Source organism: Dama dama, chromosome 14, assembly GCF_033118175.1.
Source record: "Dama dama isolate Ldn47 chromosome 14, ASM3311817v1, whole genome shotgun sequence".
NCBI classification, from domain to species: Eukaryota; Metazoa; Chordata; class Mammalia; order Artiodactyla; family Cervidae; genus Dama; species Dama dama.
In genome coordinates this window covers 60,353,785-60,380,172 of record NC_083694.1, presented here as the reverse complement: position 1 = coordinate 60,380,172, position 26,388 = coordinate 60,353,785, and the positions used below count along the sequence as shown (strand labels likewise).

The 26,388-nt window shown below is 37.3% G+C and overlaps 1 protein-coding gene across 2 annotated transcripts in view; it reads right to left on the bottom strand.

Moving 5' to 3' along the window:
* Window positions 1-470: 470 nt before the first annotated feature.
* Window positions 471-26,388, bottom strand: part of DHX9 (DExH-box helicase 9) — a 43,856-nt gene continuing 17,938 nt past the window's right edge. For both annotated transcript variants that reach the window (XM_061160880.1, XM_061160881.1), the window contains 21 exons: window positions 26,154-26,290; window positions 25,559-25,648; window positions 25,302-25,463; window positions 25,082-25,159; window positions 24,378-24,569; window positions 20,441-20,582; window positions 19,912-19,994; window positions 16,023-16,179; window positions 13,873-13,973; window positions 12,313-12,526; window positions 12,037-12,131; window positions 11,685-11,758; window positions 10,370-10,522; window positions 8,387-8,547; window positions 7,512-7,623; window positions 6,767-6,928; window positions 6,528-6,655; window positions 4,849-5,078; window positions 4,579-4,694; window positions 3,451-3,651; window positions 471-1,440 (listed from right to left, as the gene is read on the bottom strand). In XM_061160880.1, the coding sequence (XP_061016863.1) occupies window positions 1,029-1,440; window positions 3,451-3,651; window positions 4,579-4,694; window positions 4,849-5,078; window positions 6,528-6,655; window positions 6,767-6,928; window positions 7,512-7,623; window positions 8,387-8,547; window positions 10,370-10,522; window positions 11,685-11,758; window positions 12,037-12,131; window positions 12,313-12,526; window positions 13,873-13,973; window positions 16,023-16,179; window positions 19,912-19,994; window positions 20,441-20,582; window positions 24,378-24,569; window positions 25,082-25,159; window positions 25,302-25,463; window positions 25,559-25,648; window positions 26,154-26,290 (3,200 nt within the window). In that variant the 3' untranslated portion in view covers window positions 471-1,028. The remainder of the gene's footprint in view (window positions 1,441-3,450; window positions 3,652-4,578; window positions 4,695-4,848; window positions 5,079-6,527; window positions 6,656-6,766; window positions 6,929-7,511; window positions 7,624-8,386; window positions 8,548-10,369; window positions 10,523-11,684; window positions 11,759-12,036; window positions 12,132-12,312; window positions 12,527-13,872; window positions 13,974-16,022; window positions 16,180-19,911; window positions 19,995-20,440; window positions 20,583-24,377; window positions 24,570-25,081; window positions 25,160-25,301; window positions 25,464-25,558; window positions 25,649-26,153; window positions 26,291-26,388) is intronic.

Genomic DNA, 26,388 nt, shown 5'->3' with positions numbered 1-26,388 from the left:
AGATTTGAGAGCCTATAAATAAATTGGAATAGTCAGCAGTTAACTGTTGAAGATAATCCACGAGAAGAGGATTTTGAAAATGCCACTAAGACAAAATAGAAGTTGTCTAAGATCATTCACATGTCAGCAGCATTAAGATATGAACTCGGTTCTAATCAAAGAACTTTGTAATCCCTACTATACTATATACTGTGCTACTGAAATGAGAAATGTGAAAATTCACTGGAAACAAAGTATATACATCTCCAATAAAAATAACCCAGCTTAAACAAATATCCTTTGAAATACATGTTAATATAGTTATTGCCAAACACCTAAACATTATGCACTGGTGAGGCTTCGCTTACCTTAGTTTTTTGGATTAATTTTTATTAATTTTAGTACTGGAAACGAACCAGGAAAAAACAGAATGCTGACCTTGGTCTTAGATTTTTCAAAGACAAAGCTTGGGAAAAAGTAAAAATACTCAGTCCTAGGTCAAAAGTTTTATTCAGGTACAGAGATCCATGTCAATTGGGTACCGGCCAGTATTTAATGCAAGAATAACAACAGCATTCCAAGGCTATTTATTCTAACTACTGTAGGTAATGACATCAGTTAGTATAGTTATGAAATGAAGTAGTTTTTCCCTCTGACGTTTAAAACTAATGAATGTAATTAACTGGCATTGTGAAATTATTCTAATGTGTAAGATCAACAATTAACTATACATTGGCCAGTATTCAATGTAATACTTTATTTTCTATTGTATTAAACTAAAGTCAAGAAAATACCAAGTTAATTTTAAAGACAATTCTCAACTCCTGAAAGGAAAAAAAAATACAAACTGTGGTACTTTTATTATAGATTATATTTTACATAATATAAACAAAATCACTAATATAACTAAATGTCTAGTAGTTTAAGCTACAATGAACTACAGAACAGGTGGAAAATGGGCTTACTTACTGGCAGCAAATAACTTGAGAAAATGGGTAGCATGCTTTTTTTTAAAACTGTCTATGCATAGACACTGACATAACTAAACTTTAATAGCCTCCACCTCCTCTTCCTTGTCCAAAGTAACCACCCCCATAGCCCCCTCTGCCACCTCCTCGCTGGAATCCTCCAGACCCCCGGTATCCTCCTCCGCTCTCCCCTCTGTAGTCTCCCCCTGACATTCCTCTATAGCCACCTCGGGAAAGCCCTCTAAAGCCGCCGCCGCCGCCGCCGCCGCCACCTCCACCTCCAACATAGCTTCCCCGAAAGGAGTTGGAGCCTCCCCCGTAGCCGCCGCCGCTGTAGCCTCCTCTCCCACCGTAGCCCCCACCACCCCCGTAGCCGCCAGTGCCATAGCCTCCAAGGCCGTAGCCTCCACCGCTGTAACTGGAACCCCCCCTTCTGTATCCACTCCCGTTGTCATAGCGAGCCATCTTGGGAGGACGGGGACCATCTCCATACCTAGGAAAAGCACAAGACCACCACTCTGTCACACTTTAGCAAAGCATCCTGAACACTTCTCAACTAGTCACAAAATATTAACAGTCATATTTGAATATTTAATACACAAAGGGAATAATACAGTCAAGTGCGCAAATTAAGCTGAAATGAAATAAACCTGCTAACTCCAAGACAGACACAAGAGGAGGCATATCTATAAATATCTGTTTTTCTAAAGTTCTTAAACTGCTTCATTCTAAAAATCTTAAAATTTTGCACGTGCTTACAACTTTCACTCATCTCAAACATATGGCATTCCAAGAAAGTAATAATTTGACCTGGCAATAAATTATTTGACCTTTACCACAAAATACTTTCCTGTATTAACTCTGAAAGATGTTTTTGCAAAATGCCTTTGGGTAGTTTACTTACATCTAAATCGGCTTCATATGGCAAAGAAAGGAGGATAATGAAAAACTGCAGAAAATCAAGATGTCTCACCAAAATGTCAATTTAACAAACCCCAATCTGCTCATCCCTCCTGTGCAGCTTTTCTTAAGACATTAGCATTACCAATTCAGCTGCTGTCCGAGCCAGAAACACGGTGGGATCTGCCTTCATTCCCTCACTACACTGCTCTCCCCATTTTAATCCATCACCAATACTTACTGACTCGATTGTAAATCTTTCTAATCTAGTCACTTTTCATTTCAATCCCCCTGACTATAACTCAGACCATCATTTTATTCACACAACCTAACCTCTTATTTCTATTCCATCCTTACTAGTTCCTGGCCTTTTGTCCTTCACAGAGCAGCTTGTATGTGAAGCCTCCTTGATCACCACCCCTTCCGGACAAAAGTTACATCTCCTAAACATCTATGAGTACTGCATTTATACCATGCCTGGGACACGCATTTTCCATCTTTCTCTCTGAAGATTCTTTCTCAATCATTCTGTACTACCGACCTTGTGGGCAGACCACCGTTATGAGAGCGCCATTTCAGGAGCCATCCTATTTGTCTGAGAATCCAGCTCCACCATTCACTAGCTGGGTGATCACGGGTTTTAACTTCCCTGTGCTTCAGTTTATTCATTTATATTAAAAGGAATAATGATCTACCTACATCACAGGTGGCTTAAGCATTAAAACAAGCTAATATCAGAAAAGCACTTAGCACAGTATGCGACACCGTAAGTACTATGTTTAATTCAAAGGAAAACTTAACTCAGTTATAACCAAAATGGAATGCCAGAATCCATAAAGCACACAGCATTTCTGTATAGTAAGTTAACACTTTAAAAGTGATTTCTGATGGGGAGATTGAAAAATATTTTTGAATGACAAATTTTAACGACTGTATATTAGATAATGTTATTTTAACACATTTTTGGGGTGTGACTTGTAGCTATGTTCTTAAGATACATGAAGCATACTGATGTAAAATGTCGTAACACCTGCAACTGAATCACAAATGATTCAACAGAAGTTATGTGTAATATATATATCAAAGCAAGTGCTTTGTGTCACAAAATGCTGACAATCATGGAAACCTAAGGTAAGAGTTCACTGTACTACTGTTCTGCCTTTTCTACAGGTATCAAAAATTTTGAGTAAAAAGCAGTGGGCAAAGAAAAATTTTAAAGATGAAGAAAACTGAAGCAAATAAAACATTTTAAAGATTAAACTCTGATGCTTTTCATTTGAAGCAGCAGCAATTTAACCCCTCATCATTTTTCCTATAGAGATGGCAAAGCAGTTCTGTGGGAAGAGGACTGTGGGTCTGTCACTTCTTTCCTGTCATGGGGCCTCTCCTGGACTCTGTATGTACTTCCAAGGTCTCTTTCTATCTCTGGCATGCACTGCTATAACGTATCATTAACACTCTTTTCTCTGAATGTGTTAACCAAACTAAACTTCATTTAGAATTTGTATAGAATTTTAAATAACAAGGCCTCTATAAAACTAAATGTAGAGTAACATTACTGTCTCTTCTGCTTAGTTCAAAGAAAAGTTACTGTGGTACCCACCGTGTAGTGCCAATCATAAGGTTGATACCAGCAGCTGAGGGCCGAGAGATCTGGCGGATTGTGTTCAGCATACGTTCATTAACGGGATCCAACTGGCTGATGATACCAGGCTGTTTGGTTACTTCAACAACCAGAGCCTCCATGGCTGCTCTAAGAGCAGTGATACAGGCAGCAGCTTCATGAGATATTTGCAGTCTGATCCTAAATTAGGGAAAAATGATTAAAAATGAGAGGTGGTACACACAGAAAAAGACTATTACCTCCCAATTTCACCCATGGCAAGTGATGGGATAAACTTAACTTCTTTTCCAAGTAACAATACTTTCAACAAATGTAATGGCCCTAGATTTAGCAAACACAGGTACGAAGAGTAAAAATAAGCTAAAGCAACTTCTTAAATTTCACTGCTAGCTACTGGCAGGAGTTGTGAACCACGAAGTCTACCAAGCGAAGTACTCTTAGCAATACAGATCACTTCAGCCTTCAATAAAAGAATGAAACAGGAGACTCAGAGTTCTGCAAACTTTCATGAGTATGACTGAGCCTCCTAACCATTAAATTCTGTTCAATTCTGCCAAGTGCTTACTACACAGACACCACTAGTCTCTGAGCAATATGAAATGTGCATAAAAAAGAGGCATCCAAATTCAAATTAGATTCTAACTCCTTAGTGTGGTATTCATGGTAGTGGATGGGACTCCAATGAATAATGCAGCAGTCCCCAACATTTTTGGCACCAGGAATTGATTTTTGTGGAAGATACTTTTTCCACAGACTGGGGTGGTGGTGCGGATGGTTTGGGATGGTTCAAGTGCATTACATTTACTGTGCATTGAATTCCTATTATTACTACATCAGCTCCACCTCACATCATCAGGCATTAGATCCCAGAGGGTGGGCACCTCTGATTTAATGTGTCTGCTTCTATAAGTATAATCAATTTAAGACTTCACTATCAACTACGAACCATAAGCCTAAGATATACTACTCTCCAAGAAAAGACAGTGTTATAAAACACATTGTTTTATGCCATCAAATTTTGCCATATTTCACAAATAGATTAGCAGCTGAATTCTGCTACATTTCAATTTTAAGAATTCAGGTGAGTTCACATCTGATAATCCATACCAGTCGTCTACAAGCACAAGCTGTCCATCAGACTGAACTTTCTTGGAGGCAAAGAGAAGCAGCTGCAAGGGGGTGACTAAGGTCATGCCTTTAGCAGAGATGGCCCGGGTTCGAATCTGAAGATAAAGAGGCAAGAGGAAAAAGTTGACATTCCAACTGTCAATCAACTACTGTATAATAATAATGAACTAAAACTCATGTCCCCACTACATATTAATAAAGTAATCTGGATTTTAAATGTAAAAGTTTTCTAAACCTCTCTTTTCTTACCTTTTCACCAAATACAAAGAAGGGAGATGGGTACTTCATGTCTTGGCTGCTAAAAGGACAATTAACAGATGACTTGTGGATAAGTGCATTACGCCCTTCAGTGGTGAGAATCTTTCTCTTTTCCTTATGGTAACACACATTGGGGTACACACCAAAGGCCAGGAGAGAGATAACTACATCCAGATTATTGTCTGGTCCAGTGTTAGTAAACACTTGTGTCAGTAAACACTCTGTTAAGAGGAAGGAGATTAAAAAAAAAAAAAATCAAGTATCTGGCTAATTCTCACATTGCATTTACCAAAATTAAATGACAATTATAAGAATTAACTCCTCCCTCATTCTCTCTCTTTTACAAATAACCCATCTAGCTGCCTCTGTTCTTAGCATTCTTGCACTCAGATTAATGCAAGGAGAAATTCTGCTGAGTCTTCACAATTTTAGTAAAATTAAAATGTGTTTTCTAGTACTTAAAAAAAAAAAAAGTCCCAATTAACCATCTCCTCTTAGATTAGAGCTAGACTGATATGACCAGTGTTCCACCTGCTGCTCTTAAAAAGCTGTTCCTTCTACAGAAGATGAAATGATGACCAAGAGGAACACACTAGAAAAATGCTGATGTTTTCACCCAAACAATGCTTTATGCCCAGCCCATCACATGGAAAGTATGATGGTAAGAGTGTGGATAAACCTTGTTCCAAAAAGCCTGTACACCAGTTTTATAAACTTCCAAACTGAATGAGTGCGGACAAGTAAATTTAAACCTCTGTGCCAGTTGCCTCACCTGTAAAATAGGGGTCATATCTGCATCTCAGGAATTTTGTAAAGAGTCTATCATACAAAAATGTCCTATTTTCCTTTGATTTTAAAAAGTACAAATTTAGTCAGTTTACAACAGAAGAAAAATGCTTAGTTATTTAGATATGGCCCAGAAGGTAGTCCTTTTGTCTCTCAACTAGCTGTTTCTGGTTATGTGTTTCAATTCTCAATGTTTCAGAAAATTAACTCTGTCTCAATCTAGTTGGAGAAGTACAATAGTTCAAATTAACATAGGAAATGAACAGTTGGGTTACTATTCCAATATCATATATCAAAGTCCTCTATGATTAGCTATCCATTAAAACTTACTCAAAGCCAATTAAAATTTAACCCAATAGTTTACTTCACATCTAAGAATGAACAGATCGGCAAATTAATACATCACTTCACAAACCACTACCTGAGGTTAATTCAACAAACTGCTCATTCTGTAAGTGCAAAAAGCTCGGCCTTTGTTGTTCACAAAGTAAATGGACTGGAAATAAAAGCACACCCCTCCATCTAAGAAAGACAGTGATGTATAATGAACTGATTCACTTTGCCGTACAGCAGAACCTAACACAACACTGTAAAGCATCTATAATCCAATAAAAGTAAAACAAAAAAAAACCTCCCAACGGAGCACAATTCTCAAAACATCTAGCAATCATAATTGTACAAAATTGTAATTCGAACATTATAACCTTTTGCATCCTTAAAAAAAATTCAATTAATGTGAAAAACTGATTATCACCAGAGTTCAAAAAACTAAGAAATAGCTAGGAATACAAAGAAAGCAGAAGGCCTTATGTTTAAAGCTAAAATATACTGCACTGTCAATGTTAACGTATAATATTAAGGTACTTTAGATATGAGAATCTTACCTTCTGGAAATCCAGAATTAATCAGAATCTCTTTGAGCTGAACTTTGGCTTCCCAGGTCATTCTTAGTGTTGCCATATTGAGTCTTTTGTGCTCACAAAAACGTATCTCTGCTTCTTCTCCACCCATTCTAAACAAACAGGTTAAGAAGTTATGCTCAAAGCCTAAAGAACTTGATACAGATTACAAACTAAGACAGTTCATTCAAATGTCACAAATCTTTTGTCTTTCAAGCCCATACCTAGCATCATCCCAAGCCTGGAATACTGATAAAAGGGCCACATGATCAGAAAATCTGTTTCCAGCAAAATTTCGATGGATATAACCCAGTCGCTTTCCTTCACTGATGAAAGGCTCTGGAAAGCAGGTGGCAGCAGAGATGGTACAAATAGCATCTCCCACACTGAAAGAGACAGGGAAATTCAGTCTAAATCACATTCTTGTTCCAGCAACTCAGGCAGTATAGTCAATTGTGGGTCAGGGTATTTATTAGCTATCATATTGCTTTTTTAGTACTGAAACTGGTTTAAAAAGAATTTTACAGCTGCTCTCCAGATGCAAAAAGAAAAAAAACATAATGAACTTTGATGTTGATGGATGCTTATTTACCATAAATTGACCAGTATTATATTTTCCTTTCCCATTCTCCCTCATCTTACTAAATCTCTTAATCTTCAAAACTTGTGAACAAAATATACCTGTTTTCCTAATCTTTCTCTTTCTTGGACAGCTGCTTAACCTCCTAGAGGAACTGCACTTCTCTTGTGATAAATCTGTGCTCTTCGTCTCAACAAGTTAGGCCCAGGTATCCATCTACTAGAATAGTCTCTTCTCATTTCACACTTTCCTCAGAAGTATGCCACTTCTCTACTGAGGAATATTTAGCCTTTTCTTCTATTTGGGCCCATCCTGTTTTTACTGGGAGGGGGATAAAATTCTGAAACTGTTTTACCATTTAACTGTAAGCAATAAAACAAAGCACTTACTAGAAAATACATCCCATTATCATCATTTTGCCAAAACGAGGCTCAATGGGGAGTTTAGCCAGGATTCGTCCTAGAGGAGTCAACTCATCATTGGCATCTAATGCATCAAGCTCTGTGGGGAGATTTCTTTGTAAGCAGAAATAGTAACGAATACCCCTTCAACCCCGGCAAAGATGAAACTTATCTTTACAGATTAAGACAGATACTGACTGAAGTTTTCATCATTTGTCAAGCCAACTCCCAGCATCATGACCATATCAACAATTCTCTTCACTTAAAAACAGAACAAAATTAACATGAAGAAAGCACTAGAATTAGGCCCTGTAGGCTGTAAAGCTGAGTACAGTCCATGAGAAATCTGTAAGTACAGTAATAACTATAATAGGTGCTTAAACATGCTGTAACAAGTCTGACACCATCTGTTAATAATTTTTAGTAAGAAATGAAATCTGGAGAATAAATTTCTGAAGTTCACATAGCAGATGAGCATGAGATTAAAAATTCAAATTGGCTCCGATGTTCTTAATTTTCCCACTATACATTGCTTCTCTAAGTGTGATTAGAAAACAGAGGTTCTAAGAGATGTACATAAAATGCTGTGGGCATCATGAATAATTCACTGTCTGATCTTAAATATTGGTTAAGAAATAACACCTGCCTTTTCTCCTTTTTTCCCCAAATGAGACTCACATTATATAAAATGTTGCTCATTTTATATACTGATCATACTAAGTACATTAAGCAACATTGGAAGTTTTACTTTCACAGTCCTATGGACTGCATCCTCTTCTTGACTCCTTTGTCAAGTGTTATTTGTCAGGACAAGACAGATGGTATAGTTCACATGAGTTAGGCAAATCTGTATTTGTAGGTACCTCTAAGTGTGTGCTCTGCTTCAATCACAGCATCCAAAGGCGGAGGTTCAATTGCCTTGGCCAGAAACTGGCCAATTCCTCCCAGACGCAAAAGTTTTATGCTCAAAGCAATTTCATGCAATGGTGTTCGGAACATCTCTGGTGTCATGTGGGTTTCGAGTCTAGGAGAAAATAAGCATAAAATAACCATCTTCTTTTGTGTACACAGACTTTTAATTAACAAAAACACTGCAGAGAGCAAATCAGGCCCTTCCCTCATCCTTCCACAATTACTAAAGAACACTTATATTTACTACAAAGACTCTCTTGGACAAGACTCTCTAACCTTTTAAAATTTTATTAATAAAAACTACTAAAAATAAATTAACAATAATAATAGTATTTACTGAGAGTTTACTGTGTGTCAAGCACTGTTCTCAATACTTCCCATTACTGACATACTTAATTCTCAAACAAATCCTATGAAGTTAGCATTATACTACCTTTTTTCCCCACTGAGGAAAGAGACACAAAAAGGTTAAGTAACTTCACATCTCATTTTGTAGAATGGGGAAATAAAGGCCTAAAAAGTGTGAATGTTTAAGGTTATGTGATACATTAGGTACAAATAATATTAAAATGCAAGTCCCTACATTTCTAATTCAGGCTTATTCTATATAAACTATTTGTAATGAAGATTCAGAGGGACCGTCTGGAGGTGAATGCCAACATTGCCGGCAAGACTTAGATCAGCTTAAATCAGGTTTACATAAACGCATATAGCATACCTATACCTTATCTTACAGAAAAAAAGAACAAAAATCTCAGATCTATTCATGCTGTTACTAGCTGTGAGCTGATTTTACTCTAAGATGTTTCTTCAGTTCAAGGGAAAATCCAACCTTTAAAAAGAACTAAATACCATGTTGCAGCCAGTTGCCTGCATTAATTTCTGATGCTGAAATAAACCTACACTTAAAATTACTAGGGAGCCATGCTACCAGTATAAAAGCAAATCAAAGCTGATTTTTATTCAGTGTGTTACATACACCTAGACCTAAATTAGTGTGGCCCACAATTCTTCGTTGTGGTAAATACACACACACACACACCCCTAACTTACCTTTATTATCAACTTGTTAAAGCTAACGTACACCACACTGATTTCCAGAAAACATACAACTAAGTAGATATCTTAAGTCTATAATTCAGGGACAGTATCTTTTTTTATTTAAAAATATCGGGGATCGCGTCTCGGCCTTTTGGGTAAGATGAAGTATAGTAAAAATATCCGGGGGGGGGGGGGGGGGGGCGCGGGGAGGCACACAGGGAATAACAACTTTATTTGGAGAGCCAACAAACTGAGAAGATGGTGCACTCATGCCCCAGAGTCTGGTCTCATCCCTTGGTCTCTCCCAAGCAACTGGTCTCATCCACTAACATTCCCCAAAAGGCTTTGTGGTATAAATGGAAATGGAAAAGGCATTAACAGACTTGGATTTCAGCACTGGAGAAGTCTGCTAAGCTCTTTAGGCTTTGGTTTCCTTAGGTGAACAATGCCCTCTGTCTCTCACATACATGAGGCAGATCATATGACAGAGGTGATGTGCTGGGTGGTTGTGTGGTCTATAAACACAAAAGTGCTATTATCTTAACATATTTTTTCAGAAAGCTAATCATTTCATAAATATCAGTACTCCCTATGTGGTGCCAGAATAATGCACATATTTCTTTTTTTTTTTGGGTGGGGAAAACATGTCATGCTTATTTTAAAAGGTTATCAATAAACAGGATACCAGTATCAAATATGCCACTGTTGATAATTCCTAATTTAATCTCATTCTCACCATAATCTTATATCTCAGCTAAGTTTCCTGCAATGAACGTAACTGAAGCACTGTGTTCTGAGTTCATTACCTTATGTCAGGGCAGAGGTGTGGGAAGGGCTGTGTGTGTTAAAAGGCTGAAAGGAAATCTTTCTCTTCCCTCAAGACTTGGTCTTACCTCTCAAAACGAGCTCGGCTACAGAGGTGAAAGCAGAATCCAGGGCGTACACGGCCAGCTCGTCCTTTCCGCTGCTCAAGGTTTGTTTTAGATGCCCACACTGTAGCATAATTGGTCATATTGTTGTGAGCAGTGAACAGCTTCACTTTTTGCCTAAATAGGAATGGGCGGTTAATTCTAAAAATCACAGTACTATCAATACATGGCTATTATATTTCCACTAAGTGGCAGGTGCTTTCCAGATAGTTAGGCCTACCTGCAATGTCTGTCTGTGAGCAGCACCAAGAATTTGACTCGGTACTCCCTAAGCTGTCAACCTACTATGAGGGGATACAATACACACGGGCCACTTGCCAGCTGGATGATCTTTACCAAGTTACTAATCTTTCTGCGATTCATTTCCTCATCTGAAAACGTGTATAATACTAGCACCTACCTCATAGTGCTTTTATTTATAAACATTTTGTGAATTAATGAACATACAGCATTTAAACAGGATCTGGTGCATACAGGTAACTAAATGATAATTATCAAGCCAATTCTATTCCAAGGTTTAGTGTAACTGTTAGGCAACCTATGATCGAAAGACTATGTGCTAAACCGGAACATGTAGTACTTCTAAATAAATGACCTCACCAAGCATTGTCAGCAAGGTACTCTTGGAGCCGTGTAGCAAACTGAGAATTTGTCAATGTCACACGCAGGCAGCTGTCACTAAATGACTGAGGTTGGCCTGACATGGGCACTGGCAAATCTTTTTCAACTTCCAGGACAGGCCTAGGGGCTATACAGAGAAGGCAAGGAGCACAGGCTGACTAGACAGAACTAAGCTTTGACGTTTCTGTCCTCTCTGTGTTATTTACCTATAACACAGCGCCTCCCTGGCTGTTTCCTAGGCCATCTCATACAAATACGAAGTCTTAATTCTAAGTGAGTGTCCTACAAGTAGGACATTTGTCACAACCTAAAGATTGGATATCTTTACACACCAAACAGCTAACTATTGTACTGCAGTGGTCAATGGAAACACCCAATGGCATATGAGAAAAACACCAGCAGATAAAAATACTGAGAAGCAGCCAGAAGCCAATGTTAAGCTCTGTCACTTTCTACCATAACTGATACAATGATCAACACCAAGAATCACTCAGTAGCCTGTAACTCAGTACATACAGATACAGCACAGTAATTTTGATGGTAAGAGAATAGAGTTTTAAAAATCAAATGTTCTGATTCTGTTCACTGACTTTAGACACTACATAAAACTTTCTAAAGCTGTCTTACATCCCAGGCAATGGGTTCCTTGTGAACTTACTTGCAGGAGTCAATGACATAAACAACATCATTTATGGTAATGCTCGTCTCAGCAATATTTGTGGACAAAATAATCTGTGAAGAAATGATATTTAAAAAATTACACTTAGGAAAATATTTTATCATGTACTCAAAAAGAATGATCTGCCTATGTAGTAAGTGACAACAGAATTACAGAAGTTTTTTTAAAAAATCACTCAATGACTGTATAACGGAAAAACCACTAAATTCATGAAGAAAAGACCTGTGTTTTTCTTCCTCAATTTAGATCATTTACAACATTTTTGGATAGCTCTTTGAAGGTCTGTCCCATTTAATATCTAAGGCACTTGCAACCCTGTAACTCCTGTTACCTTGGTTACTCCACTTGGTACTGGATCAAATACTTTGCGCTGTTCCTCTCGCGGAATCTGAGAATGCAGAGGTAGAATCTGATACCGGTGGCTTCCTGTAACAATATGGAAAAGTTCAGGTTTTAAAAAAGGAGCCTAGTTTAAAACTGCCTACATTATGTACTTTTTAATCAAAAATTGATACAGTAAACTTTGTTTTCACATAGTGGCTAGGGAACATGCAAAATCATTCATTTTCCACTCTCAAGTAGTTGAAAATTCAAGAAAGACTCATACCAAAATGTGGATTCATTTCCAAATGCTTCTGCATAGTATAAATCAAATTCCAGCCAGGCAGAAAGACCAACACCGCTCCAGGAACATTAAGGGTCTCAATATACAGAAGCAGAGCTTCAATGAGTTCAAAAGGAGTTTCCTTTTCATTCAGTTGAGCCATGCTTATTCTTGTTTCTGCACCATATTCATCACCACAGATCAGGTTGCAATTTGCCTGCAAAAAATAGGGAAACATATTTTGGACTGTCTCAATCACAACTCACAACTAACTAGATGTGTTCTCAATGTTCAAATGACACCTAAATATCCTTATTATCTCTAGCTGTTCAGTTGTATTTAGCATGTAGAAGAAATTTAATTTTTAAAAACCACTGAATTTTTCTACTGACCAACATGTCCTATAACTAAAATTCAAAGCACAAACTCTTCATTTGACTGAAACTACTAATGGCTCCTTCTACCAAGTTTCTCTCTCTTGACTATAAACTTGGTTTTTCAAAAATATTTTCCTTACCGATTAATGAACTGCTTCTATGATCCTCTCTTTGTATCAATTACTGTATAATTACTTTATATATACACAATGCTTCTCTGTGTAATTTCCAAACTCATCTCACCCTAAATATTAAGCCCTTTAATTCTAAAATGAGTCCTGCAGACAGGATATTGGATCACCTTCATCTGAAATACTATGGTTGGTATTTTCCAAAAAGTGTGCCTGAGAAACAAAGATAACCCAAACCTTCAGTAATGAGAAACAAATGTGTTATGATTCCCACCCCCCCCCATAAATTTTCTAATTCATCAGAAGATTTGAGAACATAAATCATAATATAATTCATTTATATCTTCAAATTATCTGATTAAAACTACCAATGCTCAAAAAAAAAAAAAAATCTGAGGTTATGTTTATTATATTCTACATTGTTGGCTGCCTTGTAGTCTTCATTTTGCTCACATTTCCAGACTCAAGACGCATTTTAAAATATCACTGGTCCAACTCTTAAGCACTATGAGATAAGTGTCAACTTTTCTTTCCTGTTTCTTCTTAGGAAATCCCTCATTACCCCCCACTTTAATACTCTCTCCATGTGCTAATGTCATCACCATATAGTCTGTGTAACCAAGGACTACAACTGCTGCTTTAAACTTTACTGTACATATGGGTCTCCTGGAGATCTTAAAATGTGGATTTTGACCCAGTACATCTGGGATGAGGTACAAGATTGTACCTACCAGTTTTCCAGGTGCTATGACTCATGGAAAACAGAGCAGCAAAGTCATACAAAATAGTTATAAATATCCTCCCCTTTCCTTTTTTTAAAAACCTTTATGCCAGAGATAAAACTCGTATGAAAAAAACTTTTCACTGAATGTGGAATTTTTTGGAGTAAAATACATCAGTGAATTCAAATACATCAGAGAATTCAAAGATAGACATTATAGTCAATTTTTAGAGTTTTTTTTAAATAATGCTAACTCGTTGCATCTTTTCACTGAAATCATTTTCTGTAATAAAAATTTTGCCCATAATGAAAATTCTTCCTTAAATTCACTTACATCATCATCCTCACCACCATCATCATCCTTATCCTTCTTCTTCTTGTCCTTTGGTGGAGGAACAAAGTGGGTCATCTGAATACAATCTTCCAAAAAGTATTCTGCCAGGACAATGCAGTCGGGTAAGGAATAGCAACTTTCAGAATGAGCAGTCTTTAAAACTCATCCTCTAATTCACAATTCAAAAGTACTTTCATGCCCTTCAATCTGATTCTTCACAACTGCCAAGGAATTTCAGGCGCAATAACCTGTTTTCCCAACCAAACTCAGTGTTCCCATTTCTTAAACCTTGAAGGAGGATGAGACATCTCCTATACATACGTGTTCCCACAAAGCCAGTCAGGGTATCCACTAACATTCACGGACTGCATACTGTGCTCTATGTTGTATACTCCCGTGGTGTGTGACATGTGGATAGAAATTAATAATAAACCATAGTTCATCCTTATAAAATGGGTTCCTGTCAGTTACTAAAGAAGGACCTCGGTGCAAAGGCTGGAACATCTACTAATCAATTATGCTCCTGAGGTTCTCTGAGGCATTCCAGAAGTGTTTCGCAAATGTCTCATACTCTCAACACTTCCCCACTACACCAAAGAGCCCCAGAGTACCATTCTCATCACATTATATCAAAGGTACATATCAACACGACTCATCACCGGTGTTATTAACCTGATCATGCTGAGGCAGTGTTTGCAAGTTACTCGTTTCCCCATTTCCCTACATTACTCTTTGGAAGCAAGTCGTTAAGCAGAGCACACTGAAGATATAGAGTTAGAGAGTCACTTTTTAAGAGAGTATCTGCATAATTTTTTCTGTAATTCTTCACATGAGGGTTGTGTCTTTATTACCCACATCTTTATTCAACCACTGCATAAATTAATCATTTCAGTTCAGTGGCTCAGTCGTGCCCAAATCTTTGCGACCCCACGGATACCCATTTTTACACTTCAGGTTATAATCCAATACTATATTTTTTATTTTTCTATTCTAACTATTCCATTTTTGGCCACTGAGAGCTTACACGTTAACTCCTATGTCCCTCTGACTCCTTCACTGTTTTTAAGCACTTCCTTATTTTCTGGTACTACAAGATGTTTCAGGCTCATCTTATGTATTCCCTGCCTCAGAATCAGTTTTCTTTAAGGACATGTGGTTCCTTTAATTGGAGAATGGTACTGGAAACAAGATCTGGGTATCATACTAGAATGTCGTTACTTCTAGGTATACTCGGCCGACAAAGCTAGGAAATATATGTATACAAATTCATGGATCCAGACTTGTCTGCATTTATTTACTTCTATTAAAACATGAGTTCTCACAGATGTCTACAGCTGTAATCTAATAACACAGGGTTTACTCAAGTCCTCCCTCACATTTACCTATATAGCCTCTCACTAGAGCAGTTAACCTGGTTCTCACCATCTGCCATCCACTTACTTATTTTCTGAATCCCAGTATGCAGGCAAAGCCATTTAGGAATTATTAACCTGTACCATCACGAAATATGAGTGCACTGACTTTTATTTCAGAGCTACTCTTACATTTTCAATTTTAAAAGTTAGCATCTTGACACAGCTATTCTTCATTCCGTATGTGCACTGAAAACTTTTTAGCTTATTTTCATGTCCTCAAATTAGACTGTACCAGGTAATTTATTTTTAAAATCAAGCTACTAGATGACTATCATAGAATATGGTGATGATAAAAATCTTCCAAATAAAGAAGTTCTTAACAATCAGAAATGCATGAACTTGACAAAACATTCACCTTAACCTCATTTCAAAATCAGCCTGCTCTGGCTCTACTTGATTGATTCTCTAGTTAATTTGGCCCTGGCAGCTTAAGCTTTTAACAGCATTTTCCATGAATATATATAGGCCCTAGTAATTTACATTTGACTGTACAGAATCTTAAAAGTTTAGCTATAAGTAAAGGATACACAATTTACTGGATAAGTAAACTCAAGTTGTGATCATTCACTACTGTTTGATTAAAATCCCAAGAATGTTATGATGTATTTGATACCCTAATTTAGACTTCATTTTAAATATCCTTGAGATCATTACTCTAATCTCTAGGATTAAGGAAAACTATACACTACTGCACAAAAAATGTTCACCCTCCCACCCTACCCCCACAATATTTACCTTGAACTGGGAAAGTCCTCCCATAAACTTCAATGATTGGGCAATTGAAGAAATATTCACAGAACATGCTAGTGTCAATAGTAGCAGACATGAGAACAATGCGAACTTCAGGATAAGCCTGAACCACATCACGCAGCACTACCAAAAGGAAGTCAGTCTATTAAAACAAACACAAATGGAGAAACAATGAATTAAGAAGTCCTTGCTCTTGAGATACACCTAAAAAGACATCAGTGAAATTTGTTTTTTTTAGGTGGCTTGTAAGAAGAGGGATTACAGTGGGATATAGTAACAGTACTTTTAACAGTTGTAGCCTATTCGTTGTGGGAATTCGAAATGAGTGCTATCACAGTAGGGGAAGGGAGAAGAAAAAAATTTAAATGAGAGGAAATTTTCAATGAAATTTACATTTTCAGTTGCACAAACTTCATTTTCAGTTTGCACAAACTTACATTTTCAGTTGCACAAACTAGAGAAAGGGGGAAAGTCATGATGAGCCTATAATCAGTTTCCCAATCACCTGTAAACCTAATTTTAAAAATGTTGAAAAGGTTGTACTTAGTCCATTTAAACAATTAATGATCAAGGCACTTATTTAATAATGTATAGAGTTTCCATCAACCTACCAAACAACCTGAAAGGTGGATCGTGACAAACTTTTCTCTAGCAATACCATTTTCAAGTCCATCATTCTGCCTCCCCAAGCTAGAGAGATCATTCTGAATCTTTTATTATTCCTTTTCATATACCTTTCCTCTGATCTACATGTGTATCTAAATATATATACACAGACATATATATGCATGAATACACAGAATTTTTAAATTTACCTATTCTTAACTTTATGAGAAGGTACGATATTCTACGTCCCCTTTTGGGATTTCCTTTTTCACACACTATAGCACTGTTAAGATTCACCCACGTGTGTAACCAGTCTGACAAAACTATTTAAATATCACAATGTGTGTATATACCCGTTATTTCACCAGAAGATTTCTGGGGATACCCTCTGCAGGTATCTATGCCGTCTTCAGGATCTTAATCTTCCAAACATTCACCACTCTGAACATTCTTGTGCGTACCTCCTGTGGTACATATCCAAGTTTCTATGAGTAAGTGCAGCTGTGGAACTGTACTCAGAGGGTGTGAAATGTTGAACTTAGGGAGATAATGCTCAAGTATCTTCCTAAGGCATTTCACTGGTTCATAAACCACCAGGAGCAATGGATAAGAGATCCGGATGACATTTATATTCTTCAATACTTGGTATCATCACTTGTATTTTATTAATCAAATGGATATGAAGAAGTATCTTATGGTCTTAGTCTGTACTTTCCTATTCACCAATGAGACACACCACCACATCATGTCTATTAGCCAAATGTAACTCCTCTTTCAAATTTCTCTACTGAGCCATCTGTACTCCTTACTAATTTGCAGGTGTTTATATATTACTAATCCTTTGTTGGCTATATTGCAATCTTCAAGCTTGTGGTTTTCCTTAAAGTATCTTTTGAATGAATAATTGATCTTAATTTAGATGAGCACATCAGTCTTGTTTCATGGCTAATGCATCTCACGTTTTAAGAAATTCTTCTACAAGGACTGGGACTATTGTTGCCCCGTAGAGTTGTGGCTACTGAGGACATGACATGTGCCCATCTAAACTAAGATGTGCTCTAAGAGCAAAATACAGATTTTTGAGGACCCAACATGAAAAAGAAAATGCAAAAAACCTTGATATATTTTTTATATTGACCACATGATGAAAATTTTAGATATACTAATTTTATATTTCTCTTCACCTTTTAAAATACAAGGCTAGAGAATTAAAAATCACACATGTGGGCCACATTATATTTTTACTGGGTACTGCTGTTTAGATGTCTACTTACATATTCTAGTTTAGAGTTTTAAAACTGCTTTGGCACTTAGATCCTTATCTACCTGCAGTTGATCTTTTATATCTGGCTAAGAGGTAAGGATCGAAAACTATTCAAGCATCTCCTTATAGATGACCATTTGTTTCCAGCTCCATTTCTTGAATAGTCCATTCCCTTTCCCACTGATCTGACGTGACATCTATCACTCATTCTACTACACCAAAGCTCCACACAACACAATCTGTTTCTATACTCTGTATTACTCTGTCAGTCAAACGGTCATCCCATGTGCCACACTATCTCAATTACTAGAGCTTCAAATTAGGTCCCGACATCTGTAAAGCAAGAGCCTTCATTCTGCCCTTCTATAGGAGTCCTGGTTATTTTTGGCCATAAATCTTCCCTATTTACAATCATCCCATTAAAAAAAAAAACCTACCAGAAATATGATTAGAATTACATTTAAATGTGGATCAACTTCAGATGAACTGACATAAGTCCTTCTCGCCATGAATACAACCCGCTCTTTTCTAGAATTTTGTTATGAAGTTTTATTTTTCCTATAGAGGTTCCGCATGTCTTTTTTTTGGAGTCAGTCTTAGTTGTTCGACATTCTGATCAGTGCAGTGGTATCTTTTTAGTTGTTTTCTAGCTGTTGGTAACATATATAATGCAACTGACTTTTGTATATTAACTTTTTATCCAGCCATACTGCTAAATGTTTCCAATAATTGGTCTTGTAAGTTCTTTGGGGTTTTCCCTCTTAAAGTAACAAGTTTAGATTAGGTTCACCTGAAAGAGAACATAAGTTTCTGCCAAGTTGTTTTTCCATTTTTACCAAATGAACAATACATTAATATAGACCTGACAAGCTTTCAAGAAAAGCTAACTGAAACCACTTATTTTGGGGGAAATTAGTAACAATGATCCATAATATTTCTAGTATAATCTGGAATAATTTAAACTCTAAGAACATTTGCGTGTTACCTATTAGTAATAAAGATAATACTGAAACATTTAGTTTTGATTAATTAGAGGGGGGAACCCTGCATTTTCAAAGGATTTTGAATGACAAAAGCAGCAAATATGTCATCCAACCAAACAGCTAGATTTGTGATTTAAAAAGGTCATTCAGGCAAACTTTTTTTAATTTGCTGTAGCACAACCGATCAAAATTTTGTTAAAACTATATGATTAACAACAATGGTGATGGAAGGATTTGCTAAGAAGGAGGAGCGCTAACGAATGTTTTAAGTAACAGCAATTTGGAAATAGTTTGAATGTGACTTACTATCCATCCACTAACATCTTCGTTTGGATATGTAAAACAGTGCCATAGAAAAGAGTCACTGCTTTATGGGATCAATCTTTGAGTTATACTAACTGTATAAAAAGTTAATTCTATGCAAGTTTTGCTAAGAACCAATTAGATCAGATGTGAAAAATCTAGTTTTTTTTCTTAATTCTGGCATTATTACCATTAACATCAAAAAAGACTAAAACTACAAAATCCAAAAAACACTGTTAACTGTATTAAATTTTAAAATTCCCTAGTGGTCCAACAGTTAGGACTTAGCACTATCACTGCTATGGGGATGGGTTCAATGCTGGTCAGAGAACTAAGATGCCACCAGCCACATGGCTAAAAGGAAAAAATAAGTACAATTTATCACAAATTTTCAATTCAAAGAAAAACTGATTATTAAAATTCCATCAGATATTCAGTGATAAATCACTTCAGTTGCTGAATTATGCTATAGCTTAGTAATCACTGAAATTATACCTACTTTACAATAAGAGGTCTTTACTTTTAGAACTCTGCTTTAACAACAAAAAGGTTTAATGACTTTGCTAAAATAGAATGGCCAACATATTAGTGACTAAAGTACATAATTTTGTCAGAAGTTGTAAGGTATGGGAAAATGGAAATAAAGATATTCTACTTTCATCTCTCTTTGTTCAGAGTATTAGTATCAGTACCTTACTATAATTCTCAAGTTACTTACATTTATGTCTCTTTCATGTATCTCATCTACAATTACATGACTGATTCCTCGAATGCCTGCTTCTAATTTTCTTAGGAGCACACCTTGAAAAGAAAATCAGAGTAAACACTAGAGATGAGTTTCTATGTTAAAGTACTTTGCATACTTTTCTATGAAAAGTGCAAAGAAATAAATTTCCAAACAATCATCCATGCTTCAACTACTATAACCCCAGCATTTCAGAAAAGAAACAATCACTGGCATAAATTATTTAAGAAATGATTTGTACTATGAAACACACTTGTCTAATGAAGAGTATGAAAAAGATGTTACTCTCATAACCTAAGCTGATTTCATTTGCTCTGTGTTACAACAACCAGAAGTGTATCATACTAAGAGGAAAACTGTCAAAAGTTCCGTTTAAACAAGAATTCCGAGACTGGGCTCTTGATTTATCATTTCTAGTCATTCTGTGCTGTTATCAAGTTTTCTTCACAAACAACACAATGTGCACCCCAAGTGAAAGGCAAAAATAAAACACGTCACTGACCTACAGTACAAAACATTATACTCGCATGTGGGCGAGGAAGTATGGACTCAAATCGAACGCTATAGCCACAGCTTTTTCCAGGCTCTTCTCCTCTCTCATACGCAACTCGTTCTGCCACGGAAACTGCACTGATTCTCCTGGGCTGAGACAAACAAACAAAAAAAGTGATTTAAATGCTACAAAATTAGTTACACTTATTAGGGTTATTAAATTACTGTAGTAAACCTGACCCACTGCCAGTTCAGTAATCAATAGAAAGAATAATAGTGATACATTTAGAAAGATCCAAAATTAAAAAAAAAAAATTTAATCCTATGGCAGACATGTTTAAAATGCTGTTTTTCACACTGTAAATAAAGGGATTCCAAGGTTTTCATAGAAATTTCTTCACCACTGGCCCTACCTCTTAATGGTATCAAGTGATCTTTCAATAGGGAAACCGATCACATGTGGTGGAGAGCTTGTTGTTTTAAGTGAAGGCACAGCTTTAAAGAACTATTTAACTGAGATGTACAAGTTATTATGAACGTGAACAATCTCCTTTGCTGTATCTACCATTCACCCATTTATTAATTCATAAGGTAAGTAGTCATAACACATTCGTATCAGGTGCCACAGAAGGTGCTAGACAAACAAAAAGATTAAAAAACAAACAAACAAAAACCACAAACCAGAATGAAATCACTCCTAGTTTTGATGAGCTTATGTAGCTGGGAAAACTGAATGTATATAACTATTTCCTGCAATGTAGGAATAAACAGGCTGAATCATAAGGATGATGCTATGGGTTAATGTTTTAAGTGTTGGGCCTTGACTTTTCTGAAAACTTCCAAAGATTTCCCTATCATCCAAGTATACAAAACAGCATTATACTTAGTAGATACTATGGCTAATATGATATCCTGTGAGAACAGCTACAAAGGTACATGTAGACTTAAGACTAAATGTTTCCAGGCTGCCTTGGAATCAGAAGACAGAGGCTACCCCTCCACACCACTGGAAATTTTCAAGCAGAAGTTAGGTGACCATCTCCACCCTGAGAAGGAAGATGGAATAATTCTGTGAAACATTTTTCAACTCCATAAGTTTACTACTTTATAAAGGATATAACAATAAAGTAAAACCAGTGAATAACTGAAAGCTGTTTTACATGCAAAGAAACAGAATAACCCTCAATCCACCATTCCACACTAGCTTCCTTGCTTTTATATTTGTTACAGGCTACTTATAGAAATCTGTGCAATTCTACAGATGAAGCCCACTGGAACTATCCAAGTTATTTGGGAGGGGGCACAAGTCAGTGAGCAAATCATACAAAGTTGAAGACCATAATGCAGAAACTATTCTGTTTAGAACAAAGAGAAGCCATTTTTGTCTGAACAACTTGGATTTGCTAAATCAGACAGGAGGTGAAAAAAAATCACTTCCTACTCGAGCAGGAGTTAAGTTTTTTCCTACTCATGACATGCAAACAACTTCCGAGTGAAAATATAGGTGTTCAAGCTCATTTCTTGGAGTCTGCATTTTTGCCCATCTTGCTGAATTGCTCTGAGTGTAAAAATGGAGAGTGGCAGGACAGGGAGGGCAGAAGAGAACTCAAATGCTATGTAAAACGGCATCCTCCTGAACAACACGTCTCCTGGAAGAGGAACAGTACTTGACTGATAGGTGTAGTTGGGAGTTAGGACGTCTCTTGTGAGGCAAAGAAATCATAGCTAGTTTGGGGAGTGAGAAGGACAACCAAGGAACAGTTTGAGAAGAAAAAAGCTAAGGGTACTATCCCAGAAAAATGGACACCAATCCTCTCTTTTCAAGCTTATGATATCATCAATTTTAAATGCATTCCTTTGGTCAACATTTTTAGATCCTCCCCAAACCCAACTCTTCTATAAAATATACAGGGCAATTTTAAGACACATATTCATTTCAAACACATTGAAAACATGGTTTGCACATGTCTACATAAATGAATATGCACAATTTTTTTTTGCCGGGGGTGGGGGGCGCGCAAGGTTCAAGGTTCAAGACACTCCCCTGAGTATCAATTATACTTTCCAGGTTAAGAATCCCTAAGACAAACCTAGTTAGCCTCAGAGGTGGTATCCGGCTACCTCCAATGCTCTCCTTCCAAATGCCAGAAGTACAGGGTTACAGCTGACAGGAACTGCTTTACCTAAGAAGATTTGGAAGGGTAATTACCTCTTCCCTAACAGTGGGACAGACTTGCCGGCATTGCTTATAGCTGGTAAGGTAACAGAACGCAGCAGCCAAATCGGGGAATACTGAAGGCAGACTGGTTGTGAATACTAGTTTCAACCACTTCCTGTGTTAATCCTAGGCAATTTTTAAATCTCTTTGTGCCTCAAGTTACTGAAAGAAAAATACTAAATGATACAGTACTTACATCTTAAAGAGTCATAAACTTTAAATGAGCTCAAAGGTATCAATTGTTTAAAATAGAACCCAGCACATAATAAGCATTCTGCTAAAGTCAATCATTTATCTGTTTTTCTATCTTGTCTACTCTTGTTCTGATTGGTTTTTATTGAACCTTAAGATGATAAGATAAAGAGAACCAAGGTTTGGATGTAAACTTAAGGACAAAGTACTCTCAGTTTTATCTTATTTTAGGCCCAAAGAAATGGGAATACCAGACCACCTGACTTGCCTCTTGAGAAATCTGTATGCAGGTTAGGAAGCAAGTTAGAACTAGATATACAACAAGAGACTGATTCCAAATCAGGAAAAGTACATCAAGGCTGTATATTGTCACCCTGCTTATTTAACTTATATGCAGAGTACATCATGAGAAACACTGGACTGGATGAAGCACAAGCTGGAATCAAGACTGCCGGGAGAAGTATCAACAACCTCAGATATGCAGATGACACCACCCTTATGGCAGAAAGCAAAGAAGAAATAAAGAGCCTCTTGATGAAAGTGAAAGAGGAGAATGAAAAAGTTGGCTTAAAACTCAACATTCAGAAAACTAAGGTCATGGCATCTGGTCCCGTCACTTCATGGCAAATAGATGGGGAAACAATGTAAACAGTGACAGACTTCAGTTTTTTGGGCTCCAAAGTCACAGAAGATGGTGACTGCAGCCACAAAATTAAAAGACACTTGCTCATTGGAAAAAAGTTATGACCAACCTAGACAGCATATTAAAAAGCAGAGACATTATTTTACCGACAAAGGTCTGTCTAGTCAAAGCTATGGTTTTTCCAGTGGTCATGTACGGATTTGAGAGTTGGGACTATAAAGAAGGCTGAGCGCCGAAGAATTGATGCTTTTGAACTGTGTTGGAAAAGACTCTTGAGTCCCTTGGATTGCAAGGAGATTCAACCAGTCCACCCTAAAGGAGATCAGTCCTGAATATTCATTGGAAGGACCGATGCTGAAGCTGAAACTAATACTTTGGCCACCTGATGCAAAGAACTGACTCATTTGAGAAGACCCTGATGCTGGAAAAGATCGAAGGAGGGAGAAGGGGGTGACAGAGGATGAGCTGGCTGGATGGCATCACCGACTCAATGGACACGAGTTTCAGTAAACTCCGGAAGTTGATGATGGACAGGGAGGCCGGGCGTGCTGCAGTCCATGGGGTCGCAAAGAGTCGGACACGACTGAGCGACTGAACTGAACTGAAATGAGGCCTAAAGACTCCCTCAAGCCCAGACACTGAGAATCTACCATATGGTTCAGTTTACCTTATCAGTGAAAGATACTGGAGATTAACACAAAACTTAAATTCTTTTCATGCCTTTTTTCTGTTTTTAACTTAAAGGGGCCCAATGCTCTACCACTTTCAGACTTTTATGTCACTACAAAGGGAAGCTGATCAAAGAACTAGGAACGCTCTGGCTTCTAGATGCATCCACCTCTCAAACACTATTCACAACAGGCACATGCCTCATAAAACTGGCTTGTTACTTACCTGAGTTACTACAATGTTACACTCAGCTGCTCGGTCATTCTGGATACAGTCATCTAGAATAAACTGGGGAACCTGTGTGGTTTTACCACATCCAGTAGCACCTCGAATAATGACAACTGGATTCTGACTAATTGCTTCCAGGATTTCACTTTCAAATTTCTTCACAGGCAGTAACTCTCTCTCCTGTAAGACCTGTATTAGAAAAGTTACACTTCACATGTCAACCAACATACATATTAGAAGCAACTATTTTAATTCTAAAAAAAAAGCTGCCATCTCTAGGAAAAGTTACTCCTTCCCACTGCCTGGATACTCAGAAAATAATTTTTCATAAAAGAATATATATATACACACACACACATCTAACTGAACAACCTCTTTCCATTAAATTTCTGAAAAAAATCTATCTTTTGGCCTTATCCACATCCTTATTTTCCTCATTTTTATCCTGGACATTACATATACACTCCCTTTCTTCTAACATTTTAAGTCCCTTTATTCAGAAAACACCAACACACACACACATGAAAAATTACACTCCCATCTCTTCATTTACATTAAGAATCACAGGCCCTTAACTCACTACTACTATCCTCAGAGGTAACTAGGATTAGCAGTTAAATTAGTATCTTTGATTTTCCTTCCTAGAAAGGGGTAAAATATGTTATTCACTGTTTTGAAGCTCTTAAATACTTCAGACTTACTGCTTGCAAATCACGATCCTGTTCCAGCTGATACATTAATTCATTCTTGAGGTCCATGCTAATTTGTTCGGGAGTAGCCTGTAAAATGAGAAAGCAACAGTCACACAAAAGCATGATTCAGCTTGAAGCTGAATTCATTTCTTTAAAACTAGACATCCTAATGAAATATGTTCAAAAGTAAAACATAGAAGTCTGATCTCAACAACAGTGTTGCACTCACATAAGCCAGAGGCCCCTCATCAATGTTGCTGCTAGTCCAAGGATTCCAGTTGGATTGTGGCGGTGACCAAGGAACCACACCCACTGGGTTTTGCCGCTGAGATGGCTCAAACTGAGCCAGTTTGCCAAGGTTGAGTGCAACAGGCACAGAGGGATCTTCAGGCTATTAAAAAAACAAAGAAAACCAAAAATACCAGTTGCTTGTCTGACTAAAGAAGGTCAATACAAAAGTGAAGAACTAAGTAACTGTATGCTTACTAGGGGCACGATCTCAAGATTTAACTCTTGAACAATGTTCTGCAGCTGATGCTCCAAATCTTGAGAAAGGTTCACTTTGTAAGGCTCCACCTATAGAAAAGGGAGAGTCATCAGAATCGTGTAACATACATATGAACACTACTCAAATATACTACGGGAGGGTTAAGAGTATGGAGTTGATACTAGGCCTACAATAGACCTAAAGTCAACAAGAAGTCAGTTCCTTCATGAAAGAATTACTTTAATGATGGCCATTTCCATTTATTGAGGTAAGAGTCCTAAAATGATCAAACACCTTTAGCCAAATATTAAACAGAAGAGCTAAACTGAATCTCACGGGCTTCCCTGGTGGCTCAGCGGTAAAGAATCTGCCTGCCAATGCAGGAGACCAGGGTTTGATCTCTGGGTTGGGAAGATCCCCTAGAGAAGGAAACAGCAACCCACTCCAGTATTCTTTCCTGGGAAATCCCATGGACAGATGAGGCTGACGGGCTAGTCCACGGGGTCACAAAGAGTTGGACAAGACTTAGTGACTAAACAACAACAAAACTGAATCTCGTATTATCTCTCTGGGCTACTAAGTCTAAAGACTCACTGTCTCTCCTTCTTTCTTCTTTGTAAGTCCAGAGTAAGGTTCAATCACGCCAAGGTGGTAGAGCTGTCTGACAAGTGACAGCGCACAGGACTGTGCTGCCAGCTTTTTATTTGATCCATGTTCACGTGCAAAAATCCCTATAATTTAAGTTCAAAATTACCACAGAGAAAAGGATAAATTGTCTAAGTAAAGAAATATCTCATCATAAGCAACTAGGAGGTTAGCTACAAAAGCT